Source organism: Halichoerus grypus, chromosome 2 (genome assembly GCF_964656455.1).
Source record: "Halichoerus grypus chromosome 2, mHalGry1.hap1.1, whole genome shotgun sequence".
In the NCBI taxonomy this organism is placed as follows: Eukaryota; Metazoa; Chordata; class Mammalia; order Carnivora; family Phocidae; genus Halichoerus; species Halichoerus grypus.
The window spans coordinates 126,003,567-126,023,388 of NC_135713.1; the positions used below are offsets into that span (position 1 = coordinate 126,003,567).

The 19,822-nt window shown below is 37.9% G+C and overlaps 1 protein-coding gene across 5 annotated transcripts in view; it reads right to left on the reverse strand.

Moving 5' to 3' along the window:
• Nucleotides 1–19,822, reverse strand: part of RAD50 (RAD50 double strand break repair protein) — a 130,487-nt gene that overhangs the window by 21,352 nt on the left and 89,313 nt on the right. For all 5 annotated transcript variants that reach the window (XM_078067527.1, XM_078067524.1, XM_078067526.1 and 2 more), the window contains 9 exons: nucleotides 17,518–17,693; nucleotides 16,767–17,004; nucleotides 11,540–11,729; nucleotides 10,785–10,911; nucleotides 10,179–10,372; nucleotides 8,325–8,435; nucleotides 7,401–7,493; nucleotides 7,213–7,326; nucleotides 1,211–1,338 (listed from right to left, as the gene is read on the reverse strand). In XM_078067527.1, coding sequence (XP_077923653.1) covers nucleotides 1,211–1,338; nucleotides 7,213–7,326; nucleotides 7,401–7,493; nucleotides 8,325–8,435; nucleotides 10,179–10,372; nucleotides 10,785–10,911; nucleotides 11,540–11,729; nucleotides 16,767–17,004; nucleotides 17,518–17,693 — 1,371 coding nt within the window. The remainder of the gene's footprint in view (nucleotides 1–1,210; nucleotides 1,339–7,212; nucleotides 7,327–7,400; nucleotides 7,494–8,324; nucleotides 8,436–10,178; nucleotides 10,373–10,784; nucleotides 10,912–11,539; nucleotides 11,730–16,766; nucleotides 17,005–17,517; nucleotides 17,694–19,822) is intronic.

Genomic DNA, 19,822 nt, shown 5'->3' on the forward strand with positions numbered 1-19,822 from the left:
TCTAGTTGAAGACAGATTTGGAAAAGAGGAGTTGTACTTAGTAGTCTGAATGAATATAAAAAATCATTGTTATGTACCAAACATAGAAGAAATTTAAAAATATCTGGTTTTGGTCTTCAGTAGCAAAGAATAAGTTGTTTCAATTGTATCTTCTAAAAGCTTCACTCTTTCAACTTCCCACTGAGAGCACTAACATTACAATGTTAAAGAGCTGAGGCTTGGGAGCTAGGATATCTAGGTCACATTCCAGGCTTTTGTCATAACTTCCTGTGGATTTTTTTCTGGATCTCAATGTCCTAATGCTTTAGAAATGAGACTGAAGATGAAGAGCTCTTTCAGTTATAAAGTCTGATTTCTTCAATATATGAAAGATATTTTTAAACGTTAAACCAAGAGTACTTACAATAACATAAGATTAAACCATTTGTTAGGTTTTATAAAGTAAATTAAAATTTCATTACAACATCCTTTAAAAAAACTTAGGCATTCTTTGATTCAGATTTAAAGTCAAGTCAAGAAAACAAATGAAAAATCTGTAAGAAGTGGCTGAACGAATGGCCTATATTTAGCTACGGTGGTTCAAAAATCTATTTGGCTAGTACAGCCTTTTATACCAGTCTAGTGCCTTAGCATCGACCAGTTCCTTAGAGAATTCCTAAGGCAACTCTAAGGCACACAAGGCAAGAACAAAATCATTTCTGCTGTAGCAGAAAGGTAGCAACTAAAGTTAAGTATCAAGAAAACTAGATGAAAGAAGTAACAGACTAACCTACAAAAAAAAAAAAAAGCAGCTCTGGTTGGCCTGCAATTACTACTGGGACCATCTACAATGGGTCTCCAATGACAGATCACTTTGGCAATAAGTCCACTGGCAGTATTCGAGGTTGTACGAGCTGGGACACAGGCTTGGTCCACAGGCCATATGTGCTCTTTACGCTTGATACCATTATCTTGTGAAGCAGGTTAGCAGAAATCTGGGACTTTGCGTATTTAATCCTGCCCATCAATGCAGTAGGACTACAAATTCTCTATCACTTCTTCAGTAATTCCATTCGTAAAGCATGACATATGGTTGAATAAAAACTCTGTCCACCTTCCTGTAAGTCTCAAGGGACATTTATGCTAAAATTCTTTTTTAAAAATACGTATTGAATATTCTTCACAATTCAATAAAAAGACTTTAAACTAAAGACTCCTTTTAAAAACATACTTCTTCATTTGTAAAACCTGCATTTGACCCATTTCCTTCAAATGCTGTTTTCTTTCTTCTTCAACTTCTTTTAGTTCCTCATTTCTTTTTCTTAAAGTGAGGTTATCCTGTAGCCATCTCTCTTGTATCTAAATGATATTAAATTGGTTAACAAAAATAATCAAGTTACCAACATGTGATTCATAACACACAATTGCTGAAAGGTAGTACTAATTCTGCCTTCTCACTTAGAATCAGGTTAAACTCAAAAGAGGGAGAAGCCAGGGTGAGGCTTGGAATAATCTGGACAGCCCATGAACGCACAAAACAGATATTTAAATGATGAAATAAAAGAATAGAACTAAAGACTATACCCCATTGGGACCATCTTGCACAGGAACCCCACAATAAAGCTTACTTATGTAAAAGGTCACAAGAGAGCAACAGACTATCAAAGTCTCAACTCACTTTTTTTTTTCCTAGTTGTATTTATCTCTTAACATGTGCCAAGGCTGAGATACTGTTAGGTATGTTAGATAAGATCTTTACCTTCAAGTTGACAAGTTGACAAATGATAGTCACAAGGCAGAAGTTTCACAAAGATAGTACGTATCTACATACCTGATGACACTTTCCCTGGGCACTGAACTGAATTGAAAATATAGGAAGTTGACTGGTTCTGAGTAGTTCTGTCCTTAAAAGAGACCCAATCATGCAGCAGCAGCAACACCAACAGAATTATTTCAGTAACCTTCCTGGTGATTATGAACTATGTTGTCAAGAGCCAAATAGGAAACAGTTTATAAGCTGACTCTTTGGAATGTAGAAAAAAAAATTACCCGCAGAAATAGATTTGGCTCATAAAAGTCTGAATATAGAAAACTTGTCCCAAGTTCAGAGTCCAGACTTCTCAAAGAGGAGGCTAGGACCCTCCTGTAATAACCCTTCCAACTGAAATAAACCCAGTGTTATGGGAAGTGGGAGGGAGAGGAAGATCTTTGGCAGAATCTTGCTGCCAACAGTAATGGCACAGGACTTACTAGGGAATAAGGATTTGGGAGGTAGGTCAGAAGAAGGGAAGCCAAGCACTTCTGTCACATGCTTAATCTTGCTCATCTATGCATCACTATTTTGAGGTGTTTTTTTGTTTTTGTTTTTAAACTGTCATTAAGGTCACTTTCAGTTTTCCTGCAAATAGTAATACAAATACATACAACACATCTACTAAAGGGCATTACTATAAGCAGTTAAAAGTAACTGAAATGATATGGTTGTAAATGTCCTTTTGTTGCCAGGCAACCTAATGTACCACTGCAGCTGTTGTCACTCTCAAAAAGTCTTCCCTAGGAGACTACACTTGGACTTCTTCCTTATTAGGAACAGAAAGTAGGCATTTCTTTCTTTTTTTTTTTTTTGGTCAGCTTCTAGTTGCTCTTAACGATAATTTTGAAAGACAGTATACAGCACAGTAGTTAAACAGCACAGGTTTTTAAGTTAGGTACACTTAGGCTTAAATCTCAGCATTACAACTTTCAAATTTGATGACTTTGGGCAAATTAGCTTAAATTCCGAGCCTGTTTACTTGTATAAATGGTGATAATAATACCACCTGTCATACAATGCTGATGTGAAGATTAAATGAGTGAGCCTGTGTGTAAAGTAATCAACACAGTGCCTAGCTCAGTAATTGATAGTGAAATGCTTTTTGGATCAAATCTGTCCTTGTATTTTAAGCAGTGAGAATTCCAATTATAGTCTACAAAATACAAAGTATCAGAGAAAGAAGAAAGAAAGCCAGATACAATTAAAATACAACAGAATTGTTTTTCTGTAGGTAATACTAGCAATCTGGCAATGTTAGGTCAAGTTCTACTTCTGTTATTCACTACTTTTGTGACCTCAGGCAAAGCAGGTCACCTCCAGTTCCTTTCATCTAAAAAATGAAGGAGATTATTTAACTTCCAAATTTCTTATTCTGTGGACTAAATTCAGTAGAGCTCAAGCATGTAAAGAAGGTACTGTTAGGCTCAAAATATTTAGCTCAGATGACAGTTAACGTATGCAGTGGGGTACCTAAAGCAAACCTAAAAATTAGCTGCATTCTAGGTAACTGTGATGGAGTAGCACACTGAATTGACTGCAGTTCAAGATCTACGAAGTCTAGCTGGGAAAAATGCCATTAATTACAGAGGATGGCCTGAAAGTTCTGCAATGCTCTGGCTCAGTGACGTTACATCAGAACCCCTGGGGAACTTTAACAAGGCATAGTTGCTTCTGCCCTTGCCCCAGAGATTCTGACTTATTGGCCTGTAATGGAGACATAAACATGTGTATTTTTAATAGCCCAGGTGATTTTTTTTTTTTAATTGAGAAGTAATTCATATACCATAAAGTTCACCATTTTAAAGTGTGTAATTCAGAGGTTAGTATATTCACAGGTTGTGCAACCATCACCACTGATCCCAGAACATTTAACACCCCCAGAACAAACCAAGTACACATTAGCAGTCAATCTATTCCCTTTCTCTCTCCTTCCCTTAACCCCTGGCAACACTAATTTGCTTTTTGTCCCTTTGGATATTCACATTTCATATAAATCGAATCATACAGTATGTGGTCATTTGTGATTGGATTCTTTCATCACGTAGCATGTTTTCAAGGTTTAGCCATGTTGTAGTATATATCACTATTTCATTCCTTTTCATGGCTGTATAATATTCCCTTTTACGATGTGATGGTTAATGTTACGCGTCAACTCAGATGGGCCACAGTGTGCCCAGACATTTGGTTGAACGTTATTCTGAGTGTGTCCTGGAGGGTATTTCTGAATAAAATTAACATCTGATTTGGGAGAATGACTAAAACAGGCTGCCCTCCCTAATGTGGGTGAGCCTCATATCAACTGATGGCAACCCAAATAGAACAAAAACACCGAGTAAAAGGTAACTGCTCCTGCCTGAATGTAGGAGCTGAACAGTCGTCTTTTCCTGCCTTTGGACTTGAACTGAAACCTCGGTCTCCTAGTTCTCAGACCTTGAAACTCAGACTAGAACTACACCATCAGATCCCCTGAGTCTCCATCTTGCCAACTATAGATCCTGGGAGTGCTCAGCCTCCATAATCATGTGAGCCAATTCCTTATAATAAACTTCTTTATATAAATTTGTGTATGTGTATATATCCTGTTGGGTTCTGTTGCTCTGGAGAACCTAATACATAATGGATATACCACACTGATCCATTCATCCATATGGGTTGTTTCCATATTTTAACTAATGTGAATAATGCTGCTATGAATACTCTTGTACAAGTTTTTATGTGAACATGTTTAAAATTTTCTTGGTTGTATACCTAGGAGTGGTAAACCCAGGTGATTCTGATGGGTACCTCTAGCTAACCTCTGCTCCCTAAAACACTCCAACATTTATTTTAGGCTTCAATCACACGACCTGCTGGAGAACCTCATTAAGGGAAGATAAAAAAAAGATGCTGAAACACACTGGGGGGGGGGGGGAAGAAGAAAAAGAAAAGAAAAAGCCCCATGAGGTTTGTTAAAGACATAGTGTTATTAATCTACACAGTGTCCTCCTTTCCATGAATGTCTACAGGAAACATTTTTCTCTGGTCTTTAATATGTGTAACTGGTTTCCTTTCAGCTCTGAGACAATGTAAATCTTAACTAATTGTGACTTCCTATCTTCATGTGACTACTAGAATCCTTAGCAAGTGTGTCACATTTCATGGGCTACATTTTATATACTTACTACTCTCCTGGTTTTACCTTCTTAACCTTATTTTCATATTGTCTCATTTTCCCACTAAATTAAAATGTTATTTGGCATTGCTCTATGTATACAACTTATTAAATAATTTCTAGAACAAGGCAGATTACAAAAGTAAACTAATATATTCAGATCCATGAACTTTAGACCATCAACTAGTAAAGGGTCACAGATGGGTAAATCTTAATGATCTCTGTGTAGGTTTATACATGGAGAGACATTAATGATTTACAGACTGTGATTTGAAATAGGCAACCACATATAAGTGAGGAATAACTATCTCGTTATACATGCCACCATAAATTTATAGTCACTCAGCATTTATTAGATGGCAGAGATTTTTTTCTTTTTTTTAAGATTTTATTTTTAGGGGCACCTGGCTGGCTCAGTCAGTGGAGTAGGTGACTCTTGATCTTGGGATTATGAGTTCGAGCCCCATGTTGGGTGTGGAGATAACTTAAAAAAAAAAAAGAACTTGGGGTGCCTGGGTGGCACAGTCGGTTAAATGTCTGACTCATGATTTCGGCTCAGGTCAAGCGTGACCTCAGGGTCGCGAGATTGAGCCCTGCAGTGGGCTCCACGCTCATTGTGGAGTCTGCTTCAGATCTTCTCTCCCTCTGCCCCTCCCACTCATGTACACTCTCTCTCTCTAATAAATGTTAAAATAAATAAATAAATAAAAATCTTAAAAAAAAAAAGATTTTTTATTCGTAAGTAATCTCTACACCCATCATGGGGCTTGAACTCACAACCCCGAGCTCAAGACCCACATGCTCCACCAACTGAGCCAGCCAGGCACCCCTAGATGGCAGAAATTTACTTCTAATATTCATATATTTGAAATACCTGGCACTATGGCCAGGGGCCCTGCAGACAGTTGATATGGCTAATCTTCAAACAGATTTTAAATCAGCATTTATAACCTAATGATTAAAGTGTTCATATAGCAAATTTTGTTAGTAACAGCAGGAATAGAGAAATGGTGTAAAGGAATGATGAAGATAATTTCTCAATGTGATTTTAATTATAATGGTAGAAATTACTTTCCTTAATAGGGAAAATGATATAGGAATCAACAGAAAAATGACTGGAAATACATAGATATCTTACTTACAACTTTTAAGATTATTATACTTCCATCCTTGTTTTGTGTGAATTTATCTTACATTAAGAAAGAAAAGAAAGTGAGAAAAAAATAGAGATATATGTAGGATATTCATTGCCACCATTTGCAGTAAGAAAAAAGTGATCAACTTGTGGCACACCCACAAAATGGAGTATTTCGTGATCATTAAAAAGAACATGGTGGGGGTGCCTAGGTGGCTCAGTCAGTTAAGCATCTGTCTTCAGCTTAGGTCATGATCCAAGGGTCCTGGGATCAAGTCCCGCATCAGGCTCCCTGCTCAGCGGAGAGCCTTCTTCTCCCTCTCCCTCTACTGCTCCCCCTGCCTGTGCTCTCTCTGTCAAATAAATAAATAAAATCTTTAAAAAAAAAAGTCATGAACTCTTAATATAAGTATACAAAATTATTAAAAAAAAAACAAAACATGGTGGATCTGTGAGTTGACTTGATATATAAGATCAAATTGCATTAAGTGAAAAAAGCAAGGTGCAGAATATGAATGGTATGATCTCATACATAGAAGTAAATATACACATACACACAGATATATTATTGATCTATCTACCTGCTGATATGAGTAAGAAACTTCTTTAAGAACAAACAAAAAACTGTTAACAGTAATGACATCTAGGAGTGAGCAGAGAATAGGCAGAAGGGGAGGGAGAATTTTAATTTAAACTCTCTTTGTTTAAATATTTATATTTAAAATTAGCTTTGGGGTGCCTGGGTGGCTCAGTCAGTTAAGTGTCTGACTCTTGGTTTTGGCTCAGGTCATAATCTCAGGCGCATGAGCTCAAGCCCTGCACTGGGCTCCATGCTGGACAGGGAGCCTGCTTAAGATTCTCTCTCCCCCTCTCTGTTCCTCCTCTACCCTGCTCACGCTCTCTCTAAACTAAATAAATAAATAAAACCTTTTATGTTTATACTTTTACCAAATGGGTCTTTTATTAAAAATAAAATTGGAAAAAAGGAAGAAAAGGCTATGTTATTAGAATTGCTTTTCTCTACTGTGTGCATTTCTACTCAACGGATCTATTGAAAACAAAAGTAGAAATTAAAACATTAACAGAAGAATGTTATTGGTATGATATCATAAGCCACTAGCAAAAAAGACCTACCTTCTGTGTATCAATATCTTGTCTCATGATTCCCATTTCTTTATTTATATCTTCTTTGTGTCTCTCGCATTCACTTAGTTGAGCTATTACTTTATTAAGTTCATTTTCTTTTTGCTACAAAAAAGAATATTCTTTAAGCACAAGAAATAAAAGTATAAACAAATAAATAATTTTAAATTTTAAATTACCTTCTTATAGTCATCTTTCCCATCTTGAATATAATTCTCAATGTCTTTCATATAACCATGAATATTTTTAACCTTTTCTTTGATATCATTCACCTGTGGGAAAATATAATTCTAATGTTTATACACTGGTTGGGACTAGGGCATTTAAGAAGATTTATAGCCAAGGAAATACATATTAAGGTAACAAAAACTTAATAGGCAAGCACAGTGGAACAGTGGCTTGGAAGTTGGAGCCTTGGGTTCCACTTTCCAACACCACCAAATTTTATAATCTGAGAAATTCCCTGTATCATCTATGGGACCAGATTAAATAGTCTCTCTTCTCAACTTCTATTTTAGATTAAGAAGCAAAATAATTTTAATCTTTATTCTTTTTTTAAAAAAACAATTAATTGTTTAAGTTAACATATAACGTATTATTTGTTTCATGGGTACAGATCTGAGATTCATCAGTCTTACATAGTTCACAGCACTCACCATAGCACATACCCTCCCCAATGTCCATCACCCAGCCACCCTACCCCATCCCTCCGACCCTCCACTCCAACAACCCTCAGTTTGTTTCCTGAGATTAAGAGTCTCTTATGGTTTGTCTCCCTCTCTGGTTTCGTCTTGTTTCATTTTTTCCTCTCTTCCCCTATGATCCTCTGCCTTGTTTCTTAAATCCCACATATTGAGATATGATAATTGTCTTTCTCTGATTGACTTATTTCGCTTAGCATAATGCCCTCTAGTTCCATCACGTCGTTGCAATTAATCTTTATTCTAACAAGAATTTTTAATGTCTAATATGTCACAAATCTGCAAATACTATTTACCTTACCATGTTTTTAATTTCATATGAAATACTAGTGTCCAACATGGTTCTCTGAACATTAAGTTTAATATATGTATTTGATAATAAAAATATAAATGAAATCTTACTTTATCCTGGGCTATTTTGTTGCTTTTATTTTTTTTGTTGATTAATTCTTCTTTTTCCTGCTGGAACTTCTCCAATGTTGTTTCCAAAGGGCTTAACTGCTCTTTAGCATCCTAAAAATACAAAACATAATGCCTTATATTCCATTATCTTATTTCAGGTGTCAGATTTTATAGTCATAATAAAAGCACTTTCTATGTGTCAGGCTTTAAAAATTAACTCATCTGCTTTTTCCAACAACCCTATGAGGAGCCCTACCATTATTTTCATCCCTATTTCAGATTAGTTTATTTGGGGTCACAACAGCCAGTAGTAAATGAAGGATCCGGTATCCAAATCCTGTCCAACTCCAGAGTCTTTCTCTTAACCTCTATGCTATACTGCATCACCACTAACTTGGTTCCTAATCCAGGCCATGTGCCCCCAATTATATGAGCATGTGGCTTCAGGTATAAGTTTTTATGAGTTTGCAGGGGCACACGTCAGCTGTGTGTGACCAAAGAAGAGGTTCAGTTCAGGCCTCTCTTTTACAGACGGGAATATGACTTTTGATACAGGACACTTTTGTTCTTAAGCTTAGTTTGCTAAGGGCTAAGTACATATTTTATGGTATAAAAACATACTGGTACATTGATGTTGCTGTGTCCACACCTATTTTGGAAGGAAAGGGGCTTTGAAGTGACAAACTATTTTACTAATCAGGAGTCTCCACTGTTCAGCCTTATAACATCTCTATAGCATAATTACACGATTACCACTGTAGGGAACAATGATACTCAAGCTAAGATAACGACTATTTAACGAACCCATAAAAGAAGAAACAATTCCTTAGTATTACTTCAGGGCAGATGTATTTTTGTATTCATATTGAGAAGAGGTATGGTGTGGTAGGAAGTCACATGTAACAGACATTGAAGAGCTACCTGAAAATAACCCCCGCCTCCTACTAGCTGCATGACCTTGGCTAAGACATGAAGCATCTGTCTCAATCTCTTTTTTATAAAAAGGGGACTAAATCACCTACCTCAACAGGGTTACTGAGACACTGAACTGTTTAATGTCCAAGGGCTTTATAAAGAGTAAAAAAAATTATACAAATGTAAGATATTACTATTTTATATCATACTCTAAATACTTCTGTAACATTTACAGTAATTAATGACAGAGTCAGTAATATACTTAGTGCTCACTGAATGTTTGTAATTATGAAAAGCTAGATAAGACTGTTATTTCTAGAACTGTTCAAAAATTTGATTTGGTCTTAGATGTGATTAATCTAGATGAGGGATGTCAAATGGTTTCCATTCCATGTAGTAAGTCAAAGCCTGCTTACTACAGTGGGAAGAATTCTGAGACTACACCTGGAATCAAACAGAAAAAGTGCTCAGACTGAGAGGCAGTATCTTCCATGGATACAGGATCTGCAGGTAAGACCAATATCCCATATAAACAGGACTCCTTATAGGTAGTTAACCAGTCACCTGACCACCCCCAGTAACAGGAAGTTCACTAATTAACCAGGCAGCCAATTCTTCCTTATTACAGCCAAAATCTCCTCAGACCCTTTACCTATTAGTACAAGTTTGGTCAACACAGGAACCACAAAAAAAAATTATACTATTTTTTATTTAATCCTCACAATAACCATAGTTTTAGTCACTACACCAATAAAGAGCATTTCACATATTTGAACTAATTTAAAAAACAGGTATGTGGGGCTCCTGGCTGACTCAGTCAGTAGAGCATGAGACACGTGATCTCAGGGTCGTGAGTTCAAGCCCACGTTGAGCATGGAGCCCATTTAATTAAAAAAAAAAAAAAAAAACAACCAAACAATTTTGTATGAATCTTCTTACCTTTATCTCTCTGAATAAGGACTGAACTTCAGTGGATAATTCCACAGTCTGCTCCTCTAGCTGCTGACGACGTTGTAAATTAGTAGATATCTGAAGTTTCTCTGATTTAAGTTCATTTGTTGTACTTTTTAGGTGTTGAATCTGTTCCTGCTGGTCCTGTATAAGCTTACGATTCAATTCCATCTTACTGGAAACTACACAAAAACATTCACACAGTGACTAAAGTAAGGATACAGAAAATACTACGGACAGCTAGCTTCCATTTTTATAGCTCTATGGAATTCACAAAGGCTCAGCTTCCATGGGTCCCACCCACTGCAAGAAAAGTGCTACAGAACCCCTCCTGGCCACCCATGGACCATAGGGTAGTTATGACTAAGAAAACGTAGAGCTCATCAGATATCCATCATTCAAAATCTCCCATCGTTCCAAATCTTTTGTGCAAAGCAAGGAAACAAGTGAGGCTTTGAGAAAAGAGGGTGAATATACTATGAACTGGAAGAAAGACAGTTCCTTGTCCACATAACAGATATAAAATTTATGATAAAAAGCATATGCTGGGATGTTGAAGTCTTTATGGGTACATGAAGAAACAGACTATATTACCTGTATCTAATTTGTGTTGCTTTTCTTGTTTTTCCTGGTTTACTTGTTGAACAGTTCTATCCAAATCTAGTCCTTGCAGTTTAGCTGCTTGTTGTGCAATTTTTCTTTCAACATCTTTAAGTTCCATCTTAAGAATGAAACAAAGTTATTTCCTTTAACAAACTTACTACATTATCATTATTCAGTATCTTTAAAAACTATTATTTTAAAATCTGAATTTGTAACTGATTTCAGATTTAATTTTAACAAAGTTTAAAAGAATAAAATGAATTTTAATAATTTAAATATATAAACAAAAGGAAACCAACTAAAAATGAAAACAAACAGGACATTTCTTTTTTTTTTTAAGATTTTATTTATTTATTTGACAGAGAGAGAGAGAGAACAAGCAGGCAGAGAGGCAGGCAGAGGGAGAGGGAGAAGCAGGCTCCCCGGCGAGCAGGGAGCCCGATGCGGGGCTCGATCCCAGGACCCTGGGATCATGACCTGAGCCGAAGGCAGCCGCTTAACCAACTGAGCCACCCAGGCGCCCCACAAACAGGACATTTCTTAATTCTCGTATTTATGAATAAACAATCCAAACCCAGAAACGTAAACTAAGCAGTACTCCCCTCAGACTATCTGCAATTCAGGACCGGGAACTCTAAACTCAACCCATACCTGTATACTATCTGTTTGTTTTTAACACTCGCACATTTCACATTCAAACCACCATGAAACAAGTTTTATTTGGCCTTCAAGTATAATAAACTTACCTGGAACCTCTCCATAATTGTAACATCTGTCAGGCAGACTTTAGCACTTTCTTCTTCAGCCATTATTGTGCCCAAGAGTGTTTCCTGTTCCTCTATGTCATTCTTTAAGCGCTGTATGTCTCTATTGACATTCTGCAGTTTGTTTCTTAATTCTGGTATTTCCTTCTCCTTCAAATCAATTATGCTTTGCCTAAACAGAGAACACACAATTAAAAATAAACTCTCTATGTTTTCTTATCATGAAACGGAGGTTATGCATTTTTGGCAAGAGTATCACAAGTGATTGTATCCTTCTCAGGGCATATCAGTGGGCACATGATGTCATTATATTTTATTACTGGAGATGTTAATCTTACTCACTTGGTTAACATGGTGTCAGCCAGTTTTATCCAGTATAAAGTTACTATTTTTGTCTTTATAATTAATAATGATCTTAGGAGAAATATATTGGGACTATGTCAGTATCTTGCTTCTCCTCAAACTTTTGCCCACTGATTTCAGTATCCAATGGTAGATCCTGCTTACAATAATTACAATAGTCTCCCCGCCGCCACGCCGATCCCCAGGGGATATATTCCAAGACACCCAGTGGATGCTTGATATCATGGATAGTACCAAACCTTACATATACCGTTTTTTCCTATAGGCATATCTGTGATAGAGTTTATAAATTAGGCACAGAGATTAACAATACTAATAATTAAACAATGACAATATACTGTAATAAAAGTTATGTGAATATGGTCTCTCTCACAACATCTTATTGTACAGGGGCACCTGAGTGGCTTAGTTGGTGCAGTGTCCGACTGGTGATTTCGGTTCAGGTCATGATCTCATGGGTCATGGGATCAAACCCTGAGTCAGGGTCTGCGCCAGTGGGGAGTCTGCTTGAGATTCTCTCCCCCTGCCCCTACCCTCACTCAAGTGTGCACACACTCTCTCTCTCTGAAATAAATAAAATTTTAAAAAATATCTTATTGTACTGTACCCTCCCTCCCTCTTAAGGTAATGTTATATGATAAAACGCCTATGTGATGATAAGAAGTGAGGACAATGATGTAGGCCTTGTGACTTCAAGTTGGGCTACTGTTAACATAATGACAGGTCAGGAGGATCATCTGCTTCTGGACCACAGCTGACCTCAGGTAATAGAAACAGTAGAGACGGAAAGCACAGATAAGAGGGACTACTGTATTACTGTGATGTTTGCCAAACTGAGAGATTTTCTATAAATTAACTGACTATACTGACCAAAAGTGTCAAGACCATGAAAGACAAAGACTCTGAAGAGCTGAAGACTGCAGGAACCTAAGGAGAAATAACAACTAGATGCCATGTGGGATCCTGGGTTGGGTCCTGAAACAGAAAAACATTAATGGAAAGACTGCTGAAATTCTAATATGCTTTGTAGTTAACAGCGACACACAAACGTTAATTTCTTGATTTTGATAACTTATTTATGGTTATATAAATTGTGAACATCAAGAATAGCAGGGTGAAGGGTATAGGTGGATTCTCTGTACTTTTTGTAATTTTTCTGTAAGTCTAAAATTATTTCAAAATAAAAAGTTAAAACAAATAATGGAAAGGAAGGAAGGAGAGCACTCAGCCAAATGCTACATGGGTTTATAGTAAAAAAGCTGCTAACCAGTTTATTGCTGCTACTATTGCGAATGGATTACAATTCCTGTGGCAGGTACTGGCTCCCTATCTATTTTTGTTGACACCTCTGAAACAATAAAACTTGTATTTAATCTTAAAAAAAAAAGCTATCAACCTGATTTCTGAAAAATTCTAAATTCTTAATTATAAATTAGTACAATAAATTAATTTCTAATGGAGTCAAAGGAAAAACCAGAAACTCAAGGGTTAGCTCTTGCATACTGCTACTACTTAATGATTTTTTTAAAAGTCCACACTCTGACCAAGAAATGCCAACCTGAACTGATCTGGGGCGACAGAAGACCTAGTTTGTTATGCCACTGAGATGAAAAAATTTCCTGAGTAAATTATGAAGGTATACAGATTATGAATAGTTCCATACCCACATTACTTCCTGAACCCTGTGGTCATAGCCCAGTTGGTCTTAATGTTCCCAGTGCCTAAAAAGTGACATAGCTAGGACATCCTAATGACAGTCAAGCATTCACTTGAATGGGGACATCTTTGTGGAGAATTATAGGTATCCATTCAATTTTAACCCTATTTTTACATTTTCACATGTACACTTTTAAATAACCTCTTATCAGTGTGGTCTGGGGTTTTGGTGCCTTCTTTTCTGATGATTACTTAAGATGCTAAATGCTAAAATAAGTATAAGAAAGAGTGAAGATGTTTCCCAAAAGAAGGAGTTATTGAGATCTATTAGGATTCTATTTTGTTTTGTAAAATTTTCACAAACTCAGTTCATCTGTTTTTGTGACAGCATTCCTTTTCCAAGGGGACTTTATGTAAAAGAAACCAACAAAGATATGGCTGGTTGAAAAAATCTTTCAAAGAAACAGAGAAAAATACTGAGTTTTTATTTAACTGAAATGTTATAATAAACCTGACTCAGTACTAATAAGCAAAATGATAAACAGGTATATTTTAATCTGAGATTTCATTCACAATGGTAGTCTTATATTAAGTGTTGATGAACTTTGGCCTTTAAATGAAAATATTTTCAGGCGCCTGGGTGGCTCAGTCATTAAGCATCTGCTGCCTTCGGCTCAGGTCGTGATCCCGGGGTCCTGGGATGGAGCCCAGCATCGGACTCCCTGCTCCGCGGGAAGCCTGCTTCTCCCTCTCCCACTCCCCCTGCTTGTGTTCCCTCTCTCGCTGTGTCTCTGTCAAATAAATGAAATCTTAAAAACAAATAAATAAATGAAAATATTTTCCTCAGAGAGGGTAAGCCAGATGTGGCTCCTCACTCTCTTTGAGCTCACCTTCAACCACTTTTCCCTTTGGCCTCAGGGATTTTGTATTGCCTGGAACACTCTTCTCCTGGACAAATGCATGGCTAGCTCCCTTACTTCTCTCAGGCCTATACTCAAATGCCACCTTCATAGCAATTCCCCTCTCACCAACCCTCAGTTAATTCTCTACTTCCTTATCCTGCTGTATTTTTTTCCAAGGCACTGATTTACCTGTCCGACTACACACTTATTTTTCTAGCTTCAGGTTACCCTACTTTGTGTGTGGTGACTAGGATGGCATGTAGGTGCCACTCCAGATCCCAGGGTACTGTATGGATTAAAGTTAGCCACAAATACTTTGACACTCCTCCCAATGAGAGGTGGAGTCTGTGTCCTCTCACTGAATCTTGGCAAGCTCCAGGACTCCTCTGACCAACAGACAATAGCAGAAGTAACAATGCCAGTTTCTGGGCCTATGCCTTCGGATACTAGCAGCTTCTATTGCCTGTCTTTTGGACTTCTTGCTCTTAGGATCCTTCATTTGGAAATCCAACCACTATGCTATCAAAATCCCAAGACACACATGCAGGCCATGCTAAGGCACTGTGTTCGACAGCCCCAGCTGGGCTCCCAGCCAACAGTGTCACTGCAAATCATTTCAGTGAGCCACCTTGAACACTGAGCCTAGGAGAGACTCGAGATGACCGCAGTGAACGTCTGACTGCAACTGCATTATCAGTTTCCAAATGGTACTCACTCATGTGGTTGAAGGCCTCAGTTCCTTGTCAAGTGGGGCCTTTCACAGGGTGGCTCACGTGGCAGCTGGCTTCACCCACATCCAAAAGAAAAGGAGAGCAGGCAGCCGTAGTGCCTTACAGAACCTAATCTTGCTATCACTTCTGTCATAACTTACCGGTTTCATAGACCAGTCTTGGAACATGCGAGAAGACCATACAGGAGCATGAATACCAGGAGGCAGGGATCACTGGGCATCATCTTGGAGGCTGGCTATCACAAAGCATATCTTTGTAGACTCTTCCTGAAATTCCTCTTCACAGTTTTCTAGGACAACATACCCTCCTGGCTTTTCTGCTTCCAGAGTTGTCTCAGTCTTATCCATTCAATATATTAACATAAGATTAATTTCTTAAAACACGTTTTCCATTAAATCCCCTATCAGTGAGAGCTGTAACTAGGCCTGAACGTAACATAGCCCTATCTTCTCAACTTATGGGAATCAATCTCCCCAAATGGTTCCTCCGACTTTAGATCACCTTTCTATTGCAGCACAGCTCAGACTCCCCTTCCCTTTACACAGAGTGCTCTCATTTCTCTCTACATTGTTAACGGAGTCGAACCAACTTCCCTATGCTTCACATTCACCTCCTATTATGGTCTCAAAATCTTATTCTCATTCTGTAGTCCACTGGCTTCTCTCCTCTTAACTAATGTATTTGTCTGAGCCAATTAAGAACTTTATTAGGCCCAGCTTTCTAAATATTCAATTCTGAGAGCTTGTCTCCTTACTCAGACCATCAGCTCCTTGAAGATTATGTCATACTGGTCTCTGTGACCAGCTTTATGATCTATGTTGTGGAAGACCCCAAGGCATCATCATATACTTTCTGACGATTTTATTTATAAACAGACCATCATTTGGATTTCTTGAATAAGTGAGAGAAAAATAAGAGAAATCATGATGATTCATTCTTTTTGAAAGCAGAAAAGACATAAAAATAGAGTTTAAAATTCATCTGTTGGGGGAGGTTTTTAGTACTTTTAATTCTTTTGAATTTAAAAGTGACAGAACAGCAAACAGTTCTCAATCTGTCAAAATTTCTGCCCTCAAGCCAAGTCTCAGGAATTGTATTAACACACACACGTGCACACACACACATGCACACACAGAAAATAGTAAAGATTATAACTACCCTGTGACTAGTTTAAGAAGTTTGTTTACTTTTAAATAATTTTTTTTTAAGATTTTTACTAACTTGAGAGAGAGCAAACACAAGCAGGGGAAAGGGGCAGAAGGAGAGGGAGAAGCAGACTCCCCGCTGAGCAGGGAGCCCGATGTGGGGCTCAATCCCAGGACCCTGGGACCATGACCTGAGCTGAAGGCAGACACCTAACCGACTGAGCCACCCAGGGACCCCAATAATTGCTTTGTCTTATAAAGAACACGAGATGGGGCACACTGGCTCAGAATCTTGACTTGAACTTTTATTCATTCAACCCATTACTGAACACCTACCACATGCCAGGGACTGGAGGGGCACTTTTTACATTGCTGCTGTTCATGTACAGTACCAGTAAATCCCTACTCTCACCTCACGGGGACAAGTCCCAGCATTTCGTCACGCCGTTTTTCTTTTTTCTTTAGTTCAGATTCTGTTGACTTCAGTTTATCTGGAGCAAGCCGCAGCTTAGACTGCAAATCACTGATGACTTCCTGTAATTCAGCTTCTGTCTGAAAAACCCTCTGACAGACAGGGCAACATGATTGGTTTTCATCTGTTAGCTGAGTAATGAATTGGGAGTATACTGCTGTGGCTCCAGCCAGCATGGCTATTTTAAGAAAATAAATGTATTACCAGTGAGAAAAATATAAAATACAGTTTTGTCATTATGGTTCTATCATTTTCCATATATATAGGATCATTCTTCATTTATAAACATATTATGAAAGAAATAAAAATCCTCTCATATTTACATATTCTTTGAAAGGGCACAATACATTCAGATTTGTATAAATTACTTTCTGGTAACACACAAAAAGTGTAACAAAATTTTGGGAGCATACTGTGTACCAGAAATTGTTCTAAGAGCTTTATACCTATAATCTCATTTACTCTTAACACCCTAAGTGCTAGGTAATTATGTCCTGAGATGAATCTGAAGTAAAGGAATTATTTGATAATTTGCCCAAAGTCACAAAACCATTAAGCTGTAGAACCGGGATTGAAACTTAAGCCCTTTGCCTCCAGAACCAAATTTTTAAATCTCCCATCCTTAATAGCTAACTGATGAGTGAAAATTCAAGTGTCAAAGCACCTTGATAATATAAAGAAGGTAACTTACCTCGCTGTTTTGAGGATTTTTCAATTTCTTCTTTAAGCCTGTCTAAATCACTTTCAAAATCCTGGCTACCACAAACATCAAACAGCTTGTCTTCATAACTGGACAACTGCTCTTCTTTCCTTTTTAGTTCATTATTTATATGATTTTTATTTTGCTCAGCTGAAGCTAGTTCTTTGCTAAAATAAGAACAAATATGGATTACAATTTTACTACATGAGAAATGAATTTGAAAAGTTTGAGTAGGTAGATACAAAACAAATTCTGCCAATAAATATTACAAAGGTTTGCTGTGACTAAGTACTTTTTTTAGAAATCAAGGTAACAGTCCACTTCTGCCTGAACTCCATCCTGGACACTGATCACTTTCTTTTTTTTTTTTTAAAGATTTTATTTATTTATTTGAGAGAGAGAGACTGAGAGAGAGAGCACATGAGAGGGGGGAGGGTCGGGAGGGTCAGAGGGAGAAGCAGACTCCCTGCTGAGCAGGGAGCCCGATGCGGGACTCGATCCAGGGACTCCAGGATCATGACCTGAGCCGAAGGCAGTCAGTCGCTTAACCAACTGAGCCACCCAGGCGCCCCACTGATCACTTTCTAAACCTGGTCATGGGCCTGTGTGATTCCTGGGGGTTCATGGTCTTAGATCTTAGGTTAGGAACCTCAGCAAGAATATGCTTGCGGGACATACTGGAGAGAGAGAGAAGAGAAAAGGAGAACATTCACCTGATTCCCTTTGGACCCTTTCACAGTATCACTTCCCTTCACTCCTGTAAGAACTTCTCCTTTATCCTTTCCTTGTTGCTGTCATCTACTTACGTCATCATCCATTCCCTCTCATTCATCAAAGACTCTGCTCACTAATACAATTCATCTCTATTCCAACTTTTTTTTTTTTTAAAATATTTTATTTATTTACTTGACAGAGAGAGACACAGCGAGAGAGGGAACACAAGCAGGGTGAGTGGGAGAAGGAGAAGTAGGTTTCCCACAGAGCAGGGAGCCCGATGCGGGGCTCGATCCCAGGACCCTGGGATCGTGACCTGAGCTGAAGCCAGATGCTTAACGACTGAGCCACCCAGGTGCCCCTCTCCATTCCAACTCTTAAATATCATCCTAGCCAACCTTCACACCAACACAGATCAGGGTTTGCAGGTTATGATGCACTGGGAAAGCCATGTAATCAATATAATAGATCATATTCGTAATCTTAAAAAAAATTAAAAAGAATAAAATACATTGGGGCAGACTGAGCATAATTAGGACACATGCTATTTTGAGAAACTTGTTTCAGATGAATGTGTATGAGTGCATGTGTGCTACATCTTGATACTTCCCATTTTGAGAATCACAGTAAAAATAAGGCAAAAAGAAATAACAATATAGGTGATGCTTTGACCATCCTAGCCACTGAGCCATGCTCATCAACATCACTATCTTAGCACCTAACACTGCTGACTCCCTCCTTGAAGGTCTATTTACTCAAGGTTTCAAGAATTACTCCGATCTGGCTCTCACCCTAGCTCCCTGAATTCTAGTTTCCTTCACTTGCTCCTCTTGCGTTGCTTACCAACAGTAAACGCTGCTGTTTCCCAGGCATCTGACTATAACCGTTCTTCTTCTCTTCACATAACCCCTTTAAGGTGATACGGCCTATACGAATGACTCTAATTATTACTTACAAAGCAACAACTTCCAATCTCTTGAACTTCAAACTCCAATAACCTATTCCCTAAGACACATTTCCCTAAGAAACAAATGAGACATGGCCAAAGCCAGATCCACTACCTTCCTCAAATATCTGTACAGAATTTTTGACTCTTTTACCCAACCACCAAAGTGACATTAAAAAAAGTGATCACGTCTTTATTGTGGCAAAAAACAAACATTATATAAAATTTACCATCTTAACCATTTTTTAAGTGTACAGTGCAGTAGTGTCAACTATATACACATGGCTGTGCTACATATCTCTAAAGCTTTTACATCTTGTAAAACTGAAACTCTGTAACCATTGAATAACCATTCCCCTTCCCCCGCTCTCCCACTTCCTGGCAATCATCTTTCTACTTTCTGTTTTCAAGAGTTTGACTACTTTGGGTACCTCATGTAAGTGGAATCACACAGTATTTGTCCTTTTGTAACTAGCTTATTTTACTTAGCAATAATATCCTCAAGGTTCATCCAAGTTGTAGCAGGACAGGATTTCCTCCCCACCCCCACCCTTGGGTAAGCTTTACACTCATCGTGGGGCTTGAACTCACAATCTGGAGAGCAAGAGTCACATGCTCGACTGAGCCAGCCAGACG